Here is a 12,628-nt window from a genome sequence, read left to right on the forward strand (position 1 = left end):
ATCACTTTACATTGCCCTAAGATATGAGCGTCAGGCTGTCCTCCGCCTGGTGCCCTGAGTTGGCTGTGAGGGCAAAAGAAGACAGACAAATCTTCATTCTCAGATTCCTACCTAGGGGGAAATTTGGCATGTTTTTGGGATGTGGGAGGAAACTTGAATACCTGGAAAAAGCTCAAACAAGCTGAGAAAGAACCTGCAAACTCCACACAGTAAAGACCTACCCGGGATCGAACCTTCAATAACCTATTTACAACAGTTAATTGGTTGGTTGGTTTGGTTTATATATACGTATACACATTTTCTCTGTCAAGTTTCAAGGTACAGCTATAATCTAAAATAAGAACGTTTGAGCCATTCAAATTTACTCTAGTAAAAAAAAAAAAGTTTTTTACGCATATAAAAGAAATAAAATTTAACAAATTCTATTGTTGTCATTTCCAGGAGACGAAGTCCATCTGCATCCAGGGATCCAAACCAAAAATACGACCAAAGGGAGGGGGTTGACCATTCACAGTATGCCCAGACAGACGGAAGCATGCCCAGATCACCGTCTGACTATGGGGATGGGGACCCCCGGCGGGCTCCGCGGGGCCCACACTTGTATCCAGACGTAAATGCAGCATGGACTGGCTACAGAGACCGGCAGGGTCCTGGACGCTGGCACTCCCAAGAATACCCTCTGGACCAGGAGCTAGATGGACCACACAATGATTATGAGCTCCAGAGACAGCGACAGGAGGAGTTCCAGACACGATATCGCAGCGATCCCAACCTGGCACGCTATCCCGTTAAGCCACAGCCCTATGAAGAGCAGATGAGAATGCATGCGGAGGTGGGCCGCCTAAGGCACGAGCGACGTCATAGTGATGTCTCGTTAGCTTACACTGAACAGGATGAACCGGCACCCATCCGGCTGTCACGTCAACATCTCACTGAGCGCCGTCCGCCTATGGTGGGACAGCGCTCTTACTCTGTTGACCGCTCCTCGTCAGGGCCCATGGGTCCTGGCCTCGGTGGCCACAGAACATCAAACCACAGCCCCCCAACACCCCATCGCAGTCCTGTGCTAGGTGACCGATCCGGAGATCTGCAGAGAGGTGACATGGCTGGAGGAGGGGAATCTATGAGGAGACAACAACATCATTTGGACCCCAATTCTGCTGTCCGTAAGAGCAAGAGGGAAAAGATGGAAAGCATGTTGAGAAATGACTCGTTGAGTTCGGATCAATCGGAGTCTGTGCGTCCACCACCCCCGAAGCCTCACAAAACTAAAAAGGGAGGAAAGATGCGGCAGGTGTCGCTGAGCAGCTCTGAGGAGGAGCTTGCAACTACACCGGAGTACACCAGCTGTGAGGATGTCGAGATAGAGAGTGAGTCAGTCAGTGAGAAAGGTATGTATACACGACTTTAATGTCACTCTCTGTATTTACTGTTTTTATCCTGCAACTATTCAAACTCCTCTCTAATTCTATTAACCTCATGTTGTTATTGTTTTTCTACAGAGAAGGCAGATTTGTTTATTGTTGTTTAATATTGATAATAATCAATTGTGTGTATATAACTGTCCGGTATGGTATATAATTATTTGTCATAACCATAAATACTCATCCCCCCCAAGAATCAGCAGCGGAAAGTGTTCTTTCCACCAAAAACTTTTGATAATTAGATTTGGCTGCCTCATGGTGTAGAGGTTCACTTGCCTGACTTCGGTGTGGGCATGCCCGGGCTCGATTCCCGCTGGTGGCCGTATGATTGTGAGTGTGGATGGTCATTTGTCTTTCTGTGTGCCCTGCGACTGACCAGTCTCATGTGTAGTTTGCCTTTCGTCCAAAGACAGCTGGGTTAGGCTCCAGCAACCCCTGCAACACTTTTGAGTATGGGCGGTATAGAAGATGGATGGATGGCTGGATAATTAGATTTGACAAAATTGGCTTGAATGAGTGTGATGAACTGCCTCACTAGAGGTAATGCCATGTTCATGTTATGGCATGACGAAGATGCGTGTACGCAATCCACTTGGTGTATTCTGACCAGTCTGATGGTGAGCGCATACAGTTTTATTCCTAAATCCTATGATTACGCTGGAGTACTGGTTCTTAACCTGGATTTGATCAAATCCAAAGAGTTTGATGAGTCAGTCAAAGGGGTCCGGTGGAGCTTCTGCCGCAGAGTTCAAGAAACATTGACTCCATGTCTATACACGATAACATGCCCCGCTTGACCATGAGGGGCTGCAGATGATCAGGTGACATTGCTTGGCCAAGCAGTGCTGCGAATAATTTTTATATCTTGAATTTGAAAAAAAATCATGTATATATATATATATATATATATATATATTTTTTTACACTAAAGTAGGGTTTGGTGAACCCGCAGATGAAACTTGTGAGGTTCGGTAGCTCCAACAAGGTTAAGAACATCTGCGCCAATGTGATCAATCACCTATCTTCTGAAATCGTTCAATAGGATTTTAGTTGAATCAAATCAAATTTTGGGAGACAATGTAATAACTACAGTGTTGTTGTACAAAATAGGATATAAGCACTCCCAGTAAATGGTAGCGGTTTGACCAACAAGATGGCTGGTTATGATGAATGACATGAAGAGCATTTACATCGACATAATTCCTCTATGTGAAAAACTCTCTCATGACATACATTTAGTCTTTATCTTGCTTTCTTTTGTTATGTAACTATGTAACTGTTCTGCTCACTGAGACACGATCCAGAATCACTGATACATTATTGATGAGGGCCTTTCCAGGTAGCCACTCAAAAAAAGTCAGGAGCATGCAGGCTGTTTTTGGGTCAGACTTTGGTTCTGTTTGAATGTCAGTCATATTTACGCGCCAGCCTTTACAGGAATGAGTCAACGAGCAAACTTTTTCATTCCATTTTCAACACCACTTGTCCTCACCACGGTTGCGGGTTGTTGGAGCCCATCCCAGCTGACATCGAAAGCCGGACTACACCCTAGACTAGTTACCAGTCAGTCATAGGACACACAGACTTGTAGTCCTAATCACACAGTCACTGGCCACAGTTATACTAACTCTAAAGCCCAAAAATGTGACCTAGGCAGTTCTCTTCTATTCTGCAGCTGAAGCAAAAGTAAACCAATCAACCTTCATTCCAGGCTAGTCGGCAAAGAGACAGAAAAGAGGGCGTAAAGCACCTTTTGGCCATATGTGGTCTGTCAGCATCTCAGGGTTTGTGCACTCAGCTTGCCTCGATGGGAGATGAGACGTAAATGCAGGCTAAGCAGGGTGCTTTTTATATTCTCAATACTCCAAAATCTTAAGAGTGCTACAAAGAGAGGACGGTTTGATGAAATGCAAAGAAAAGGAGTTATGAGACAAGAAGGCGTGCCAGCTCTAATAGGTCTGGTACGTGTCGGTTACTGATTTACCGCTCTGAACATCTACCTACCTGCGTTATATTTTTTCATTGATTCTCCTGACATACAGTCCCATAGTACTACAGAACAGAAATAAAAGAGCACTGGGGGATGGCTAACTACAGCAGTGAAGTGGGCATTGTGATCATTCTTAATGATTCTTGACTGTGGAAATGTTTTTTTTGCAATTCTGCAACACTATTAGACAACTGGAAACAATTTATTTTCAAATTGTTGCTGATGGTGTCGTGGTTCACTTAGGTGTCGTCTCTTCAGGCAGTATGTATTATTTTATTTATAAAGTAAAGAGTAAATGACAATCAGCCGTTGGTGAATTCCCTATTGTGCTGGAAGTGAAGTTTGTTAAACAACCTGCGACCAAACTACACGGTTTAATGTGAGTAAGTGTTAGTTAACGAAGCCAAATGAAATTTTACAGGGCAAAGGTTAATTATACAGCAATGTATTTAAAAAAAACTATTGTGAATTTAGCGACACTATCCTCTTGGTAACATATTCTACACTGCTATACAAATGCCTCTTTTCTACATCTCTTGAGTTATAGTAAAACCAGCATCAATAATTAATGATCCAATTAATAGTTTACACTGTTTTTTATTGAGCTGTCAAAGTGATGGAGAGCGTGCTGGTGGTGAACTCTGCAAGCTGCCTGCACGCTGCCTTTGTCCTGAATCAGCACTTTGTGGTGCCTGGGAGCTATGGGCAAACAGGCAGGGCTGGTCATAGACTGCTGATGCCCACAATTCACCTCTGTGAAGAGTTTCTTCTGCTCCTAAAAACTACGCTTTGCCATGTTGGGGATCAGGATCCAATTGTGAATTGTGTGATTGTTAATAAAACTTGAGATTGCAAAAAATATACTGCATAGCTCTTTGTGCTCACACCAGTGTCCGCTCATTTGAACAGATGTGAAGGATGGTGAAGGATAGATGGTCATTATAGTATAGGTGTTATGGTGTTTTGTTGTGTTTTTGGAATTGTAACCTAAATATGTTGTCAAGTTGAAATAATTAAAGTTGTCGAATTAATGAAGGCAATACAAGATGTGTAAGCATACAAATGAAAAAAAATAAGGCTAGTTGAACGTGGTAAATTATACCTAGGTGTGAGCATGAATGGTTGTTCGTCTCCTTGTTCTCTGTGATGCGTTGGCATCTAATTTGGGATGTATGCGGACCTAGTTTGCCCCAGCATCTCCATGACCCATGTGGGGATAATCAGAAATTTAAAAAAAAATACTTGTGAGCGGTTTTCCCCATTGTGGTTGAAAACAGAATCCACACTTTTTTTTTGAAGACTGATAATTTTTTTAAAAATGTTTTCCTGGCCTGTTCAGTTAGAAGAACTTTCAAGGCTTATCCATCCATTTTTTTATTTAGCTGAGCATGTTTAGGGTTACTAGGAACTGGGTGGGTCCTATCCCAGGAATCTACTTACTGTGAACTGTACCCTAACTTTGTCCCGTGGTACATATTTAAGAAAATAACAGTTTACTCTCACTTCGACTGCTGCCTGCACCAACGTGCGGTAAATGTACTCCTACTACACTAGTATTCATTTTACACGGGGTCACAGTTGGTTCAGTCATCACATGTATGATCAAAAATTCATATGATGGGTTTGTTCAGAACACCTGTTCTTGTTCAAGGCATAGTTGTTAAATGGTTTGAGGCCAGGACTTGTTTTTGCCGGTCAATGTCTCCCTGAACTCAACAATCTTTGCTTAATACACTTAGGCAAAGGAGTCTAGCCAAAAACTGCATTGGTTAATTAATTGATCAGGAGCATTTTGTCCATGGAGTGCGATGTGTTTTAATCTTGTCAGTTTTGCGTCTCTCAGATTAAAAGTTTGGCCTTGGGCAAGTGATTTGTTCAATGAAGTTTGCCTAGCATGCTGAAATACTCTTGAGTGTTTATGCTGCTGACACAAAACCAACTGGGGAGGATAATCACTGTTGTCAGCTGTTGTTAAAGGGTCACAGAGGCTAAAGGCTGTCAAGGGAGCTCATAGTGTTTTATCAAAATGCATAATTCATTTTCACGCAAACATCTAATAGCTCCTATGGATCATGGTAATCACATGGCTGCCAACTACTCGGTAATTTCAGGAGTTTCTCCGGAAATGCAATGCAACCTCCAGGGCCCTGGACAATCTCCCTAAACTCCAGAAATCCCCAAAAATGTTCAAAATGTTTTATTATTTTTTAAGATGTTAAGTCTTATGCATTTCAGTGACTTCAAATTATGAATTCCAAACAATTTAACATTAAATAGAATTTGTTATATTCTTTATTCACGTTATTCAGTTTTAAGATTTTAAGATTTAATTAGAGGCATTTGTAAGTAGAGGTACCACTCTATCGATCTTCTGGCTTGTCCAAACATTCATGAGACCATAGAAACGGAGTATTACAAGTTTCTTATACTTGACAAGATATCCAGAGGCAACCAGAATTAAATAAAATGTCCTAATTTTGCTATTTTTATTTTTATTTTATATTGCTATGAGTCTTCTTTTATTTTTTGTCTTGAAAGGTGCTTCTTAATTACTATAATTTTCAGATTAAATATGCTATTATTTTTATCCCCATTTTTTAAGCCTGTGCCTTATTGCCAATCTGTCTGTTTTATGGATTTTTTACAGTTTAACAAGGTGCACATGCTTTGGTCTAAATACATCTTGGTTTTATAGTTTACTCCGGCTGATATGTGGACAAATTCAATTTTCTTTTAAAATTTGGTGTGTGGTGTATCGGCAGTTGAACTTATTTTTGCTCCAAAAATTTGGTAAGTCTCCCATCCATCTTCTGCTTATTATTATTTTACTGATTACTAAGTGGAAATACTAAACATTGTTACAAATTCTGTGAATTTGTTTTATTTTATTATATGACATGTTTCATGTGGGTGATTTCCTGTGGTGATGCCTAAAATGACAATGGAGAAGAAAGCAAAATAAACTAATCTAAAATGTGTATATAAAATGTCATGGAGCAATAATCAATATTAAAATAATCAACACTAATGTTGATCATAATTGTGTTTCAACCACACTTTCATTCAGTAATGATACTGTGTTTTGGCCTCGAATGAAAGTAATTCTCATGCACGCATTGATTGACAACTGGTAGTTTAGTATGTCTTTGTTCCCGTTGTGGGATTAACGTGAATCGAACCAGAAACATTTGTGATTGCTGGGTAGTTGTCCTAGGCTTGTATTTCTCTTGCGTTTATTAAGTGGGTACCTTGTGTGTTATCAACTTAACTGTTATTTTGCTTTCTCCGTAGGAATTATATAAGTTCTGAGAATTTGTTTAGTATGTGCATTGGGGTCTTTGTGTACTTGGATCTGTGTATATGAGTGTGTCAGGTTGTGTCCTGTTGTGCTTTTGTGGTGTCCTCACTGCTCCCTCTTGCTGTCCTCTCTCGTGCGTACACCCTCCCCCCACCTTACAGGAGATTTGGATGGCCATTGGTGGGACCATGCGTCTTGGCATACCAGCGAGGCCTCCCCAATGTCTTTGGTGAGACATGTGGAGACCCCTCCTTCCTGCCTCGTAACCTCTATCTGTCTCTTTGTCCTTCTCCGCTCCCATCCCTTGTATTCCAGAGTCTATTGTCATTTCACATTTCCTTTGTTTTATTTACACCTTTGCATGTTGTTTTTCTGTTTTCTTTCTGTTTTTATCCCACACCTTTAGGGGACAGTCAAAGGGGAAAAAGAAAAACAATTGAGCAGGCATTTATGTCTGAGCCGGCACACACCTTATCTGAGAGGCAAAAGAAAATGGTGCGCTTTGGGGGACACTCATTTGAAGAGGACTTGGCGTGGTGTGAACCGCAAGTTAAAGACTCAGGAGTTGATACGTGCAGTAGCACTACCCTAAACGAGGAGCATAGCCATAGTGAGAAGGTACTGAGACAATCTAGCCTGCATATTTTTTTAAACCTATTTATGACCTCCCCATCTTTGTTTGCTCTGTGTCACTAAGTGTAAGTAGGTTAGATGTTTTGTGTTTTTTTTTTTTCTCTGCGTTTTAATTGACGTTTTCTTTTACGATTTGTTCCCTTCTGTTTTGGGTTAATCGTGGGTGCACCTTGCTTGGTGTGGCTGAAAAAAAAAAGTCTTGCAGAGACACCTTCTTTGCTTGCTACTTGTACTTGCTGTTTTGCTCCCCAATAGAAAAGACATACCCTACAGTAATCGTAGTAGTAGCAATAGTAGCAGTAGTAAAGACGACCACTTGCAAAGAACTTCTCTGTTTGTCATGACACAGGAACGTGCGTCTCTCCTAGTTGCATGGCCGTTTTCGTATGTTGTGTTGTTGCTCTGCAGCGGTCCTTTTAGAATGACAGGCAAACCAAAGGCCGTCCCTCTCACTCTGCTCCCCTTCCCCCACAGCACCCAGTCCAGATAAAACTTTCCCTTGGCCAAAAAATCCACCCACTTTTATACAAAAATACACCTAATGGTCAGCACACCTCATAGGGAAGATTGGATTTATTTATTTTCTTTTCTCCGCATATTTTTCTTTTTTCCCTTCCACTGCTGTGTCTCTTGTGTTTACCTCATGTGTCTCACTGCTTCGTTGTGTGCAATGTGCTTTTCACATTATTCTTTTTTCTTTTTAATCTCTGTCACCACTTTTACCTCTTATTATCAAAGGTGATCGTTTCAACCCCTCCCATAGGCTATCCCTTCAACAATTCTTCCCCAAAAATGATTGTATGTGTGTAGTAAGTCTTTTACATGAGACACTGCCTTTCCTACCCTAAGTTTGATTCAGTGGTTAAGTGATGCTGGGGCTGCCTGCTTAAACTGCATGGGGCACTGCATGACCCTCACTCCACCTTTAAATCTGGCAGGTTCACCCAAGATCTGGAAAAAAAAGAATACCATTTCAAATTCCAACATGTTACCTGAGTTACTCATAACTTTAATGAAAACTTAGTATTTTAGGAATAAAATTGGGGAAAAGAAAAGCACCAAAAAAAGGATAAAACTGCTATTTTACTCTAGCTTGTGTGAACTTTCCCCTGCTAAATCAATAAATGCTCTCCCAAATGCCCCCATTCATTGAACTTATCTAAAGTGATCACATTCAAGTTTGAAAACACAAGGTGTGTTGTGGCTCTGACTTCATAGCATCCAGTGACGTGGCAGCCTTCCAAAGACGGAGATCGTCTAATAGGGCGCATTTTGCTCAATAAGAGAATGAAAGATGGAACTGTGCCTCGAGATTCAGGAGCTCTGCTCGGTCTGAAGGTAAGTTGACTCTGGTTGCTGGTTTATATTTTTCTGCTTTCCTGGTGTGGTTATAAAGTTACACATTGCATATGTAGCAAGCATTTCACATAGACTAAGTGTCATTGCTGTACCTTGCAGACTTAGATGATTCCATATGCATGCAATTTACAGAAAGTCCTGGCAGATAGAGGACCAGAAGGAGAATGAACAAAGACTAGCGAGATGGGGGTGGGGGTGGGGGTAATTACTGATTAAATGAGTTTCAGAAAAAGACACGTTTGTGTCTGCTCAGTGCCTTTGTGCATTTCTGTCTCCTCAGCAGCAGCAAACACACTCTGCAGTCCAGCCAGTCAGTCCATCATTCAAGCTGCCAGCTTTGCCCTCACAGTCCATCCCTCTCTTTTCTGCTTTGCGAGGCCGTCGTTTCGGCCTCAGCCTGTTACATAAAGCCATTTCATTTAGCAGACTTCCCTAAGCTCCTTTGTATGTTGGCATTCAGCCTCCATTAAGCAGGATTTTATTTGTATGATGAGAGTGGAGTATGGCATCCATACTACAGTACTATTCAAGCCCACAGGCGTGCGCTGGACTAGCGTGTGCTCCAAAAGGCTAAAGCATTACGGTGGACATTAAAAGATGAAAAAAACAACTACATTTATTCTTCAATTTTAGAAATAATATTAAAAAGCATTACTTAAGAATCACACAATTCTTGTAGACTGGGGGAAAATTGCTACAGCGATATAATTGGATGCTACGTGCACACAAGTTTTCTTTGAGGACTCAATTTCCATCAATGTTTAGTTGCAAATATGCATCTCTCCTATTTATACAGGTGGTAGGAGGAAAGATGACAGAATCGGGTAGACTTTGTGCTTTCATCACTAAAGTGAGAAAAGGAAGTTTAGCTGATACGGTCGGGCACCTCAGACCAGGTACTCACTAAATCCTAAACATTGCTGTCATATTACAACTATACATTTTCTCATGGAAGGATTAAACATTTGTGTATAATAAAATATGGGGATTTACAGGTGACCAGGTGCTGGAATGGAATGGACGGCTTTTACAAGGAGCTACATTTAAAGAAGTTTACAATATAATTCTAGAATCCAAGCCTGAACCACAAGTGGAACTGGTGGTCTCACGGCCAATCGGGTGAGTGCGTATTACTCTGATAAATGCACTGCTGTGATCCTTACATTGCACTTGCTGGTTTTGTATATTTTTACTCTACAAGAGTTCAAATGCAATAACTTTTCCACATAAATGATAAATGTATTATTATAGTCTTTGCATCAGTATTATTGTTATTGTTTATCATAATCAATATTGAAATGTACAGTTTGATGGAAAACCTACCCACCTCATTTTGATCAATCAGACAAGGTTCTAGAGCTTGGCGATATGCCAAAAATTGTTATCATGATAAAAAAATATGAGTCAATATCGATAATAACCAAGATAACTATCACATCTTTTTTGTTTCAAATTTGACACTTTAAACTACTGTAAATAAGTAAATATATTACTTTCCTCCTTATTCAAATATGAAAGTAACTATGTTTCCTTACTTTATAAGAAAAGATAACATGAAATTGATGATTTTAAAAAGTATTTTAGTTGGTCTATTGTGCAATAAAGACAAGACAACTCCCTCCTTACACTATGAAAAGTAAAGAATAAAACCTGCAGAAATTTTGACAGGCGTATTTATTTTTGTAAATTTTAAAAGGGCCAGTTACACATGAAACAGGCCAAAATACAGCAAGTGCCACACCAAAATGTGTAAAAAAACAAAACAAAAACACATTACATTACCAATGTGGCATAATTAATGTATTAATGTGTAACACTAAGCAAATGCAGTTGGTGAAACGGTCAAGTCTGCCAGTGATAGTGGTAATCAAAAGAAGCAGCAAACTATCTCCTTATCTCTTTTATCAGGAAAATTGATGCCGTGGAAAGACGTGCTAAATGCCCTATGTTCAGGATTCAGCAATGTTTTTTAAGATTGGGTAAAATAATTAATGGATTTATAGTTCAGTATGAACAGTCATACATTACTGAAATGTACAGTAACAACTTATATTCATTTTCACGTTACATTCGGAATGTAACTAAAATGTAAGATGAAGAGTTATGGATTAGAAAATGTAATATTGCATAACAAAGTAATATTTTACCAGCAAGAAATAATACATTATATAATTTACTGTAGCAGGTGTGTTCTGATTTCTTTCCCACTTTAGGCAATTGTGAGAACACGCAAACAGCAGCGGTTTTAAAATAAGTCCATTTTGTGCTACTAAAAGATCTTCCGTGGGAATGAAGACTAATGTCGTACTAAATGTCATTAAAGCAAAGCGTGTTCAGCATTAGCTCATTGATTCATTTGACCTCATCCTTTTCTTTTTCCCTCACGTTTCTGTCCCCTCAGAGATATTCCAAGGATACCAGACAGCACACATGCACAACTGGAATCAAGTAGGTCTTTTAACATTCCTTCTCTATTATATAATCCCCATTTAACCAAATATTCAACCAAGTACAAAATCTTGCACCACTTTTAAACAAGTCACATTTAGTCATATAGCCCTTAATCGCAATAAATGTTTCATAGGGCTTCATAGACCCACATTTGTCAGCAAACTATGACATCCACAAATCTGAATCGCTCACAAGAGCAAGCAAAACAAAACCCAATGACTCACAATTAAATACAATATTCTTATACCTATAAAGGTTTAGAAATACAAGTATCCTGTTCTCAAAATCTAAAAGACCTTGTTTGTAATCTTTTAAAATATTTTCTCAGTTTTCCTAGCCATATTTTCTAAATGGTTACCTCATATTTTCTTTAAGGTTCGAGTTCTTTTGAGTCCCAAAAGATGGATCGCCCATCCATTTCTGTCACCTCCCCAATGAGTCCCAACATGCTGAGGGATGCCCCCCAGTACTTGTCCGGACAGCTTTCAGTAAGTGACCTCACAGTGTCATATGGAGTATAAGAAATTTATAGTGATAAATGGCCTAGTTCCTTGGAGATTTTAGACTTGCGCCACATTTTACTGATGTATTATTTTCCCCTTCATATAACTTCTAATGTGTACGTTGACACAACATGAGAAAATGGTGGGCTAGTTTGGGAAGGTGAACAGGCGCAATTCTGACTTTCCCACCATTTCCACTCTGGATTGTCTGTGATAAGATGTGTCAATTTTCCTGTTTAAATTATTAAGTTATTCTTTGGAAACGTTTATTTGTCTGTGTACTGGATGTGTGCGTGTGTATTTTAAGTGAGACATGTTTTCAGGTGACAAATTCTCAAACTTTAAAACAATTTTAGTCCAATATATGTAAGCGAAATGGACAATAATAGACAAATTTGGAGCTGAAATCAGCTAAATACACGTCAGATAAGGAAGAAAGAGAAAAATGTATTCATTCATTTTCCATTCTGCACATCCTGGTAAGGCTAGCAGGGGTTGCTGGAGCCTATCCCAGCTGACATTGGGTGAAAGAGACACTATGCACTAAACTGGTCGCCAGTCAGTCGCACACAGAGAGACAGACAACCATTCGCACTCACAGTCATACCACCACCGGCAGGAATCGAACCCACACCTGCCCGCTCCAAAGTAAGGCGAGTGAACAATTATACACCACCAGGCGACTAGAAAGACAAAAATATATGTCGAAAAGATACAATGAAAAATAAAAGAGAAAAGCGCCCTAAAATTCCACATTCCTGTTTTTGTGTATGCGTGAATTGTGAGTTGTTGTTTTGTGGGATTTTGGTTTTATTGCATTTCCTTTGTTGTTAATTTTGCCTATCCAGAGCCAAAGCCTTAGTAGAAGAACACCGCCTATTCCCCCTAGGGTCCAGGTAATGGGCCCTGCCTGAAGGGCACCCTCTATTTGGTCTTTACTCTTTGACTGTTTATTGGCCATTTTCTGTTT

General features: G+C 40.0%; 1 protein-coding gene across 35 annotated transcripts in view; it reads left to right on the forward strand.

Moving 5' to 3' along the window:
• The window catches only part of rims2a (regulating synaptic membrane exocytosis 2a), a 99,044-nt gene that overhangs the window by 45,151 nt on the left and 41,265 nt on the right, over nt 1-12,628 (forward strand). For 16 of the 35 annotated variants that reach the window (XM_077721414.1, XM_077721411.1, XM_077721426.1 and 13 more), the window contains 8 exons: nt 442-1,391; nt 7,119-7,330; nt 8,564-8,683; nt 9,501-9,600; nt 9,700-9,823; nt 11,106-11,152; nt 11,531-11,643; nt 12,507-12,554. In XM_077721414.1, the coding sequence (XP_077577540.1) occupies nt 442-1,391; nt 7,119-7,330; nt 8,564-8,683; nt 9,501-9,600; nt 9,700-9,823; nt 11,106-11,152; nt 11,531-11,643; nt 12,507-12,554 (1,714 nt within the window). Of the gene's footprint in view, nt 1-441; nt 1,392-6,873; nt 6,942-7,118; nt 7,331-8,563; nt 8,684-9,500; nt 9,601-9,699; nt 9,824-11,105; nt 11,153-11,530; nt 11,644-12,506; nt 12,555-12,628 lie in introns of all 35 variants that reach the window. The other 19 variants (XM_077721424.1, XM_077721427.1, XM_077721444.1 and 16 more) reach the window with 3 other exon arrangements.

Source organism: Stigmatopora nigra, chromosome 7 (genome assembly GCF_051989575.1).
Source record: "Stigmatopora nigra isolate UIUO_SnigA chromosome 7, RoL_Snig_1.1, whole genome shotgun sequence".
NCBI classification, from domain to species: domain Eukaryota; kingdom Metazoa; phylum Chordata; class Actinopteri; order Syngnathiformes; family Syngnathidae; genus Stigmatopora; species Stigmatopora nigra.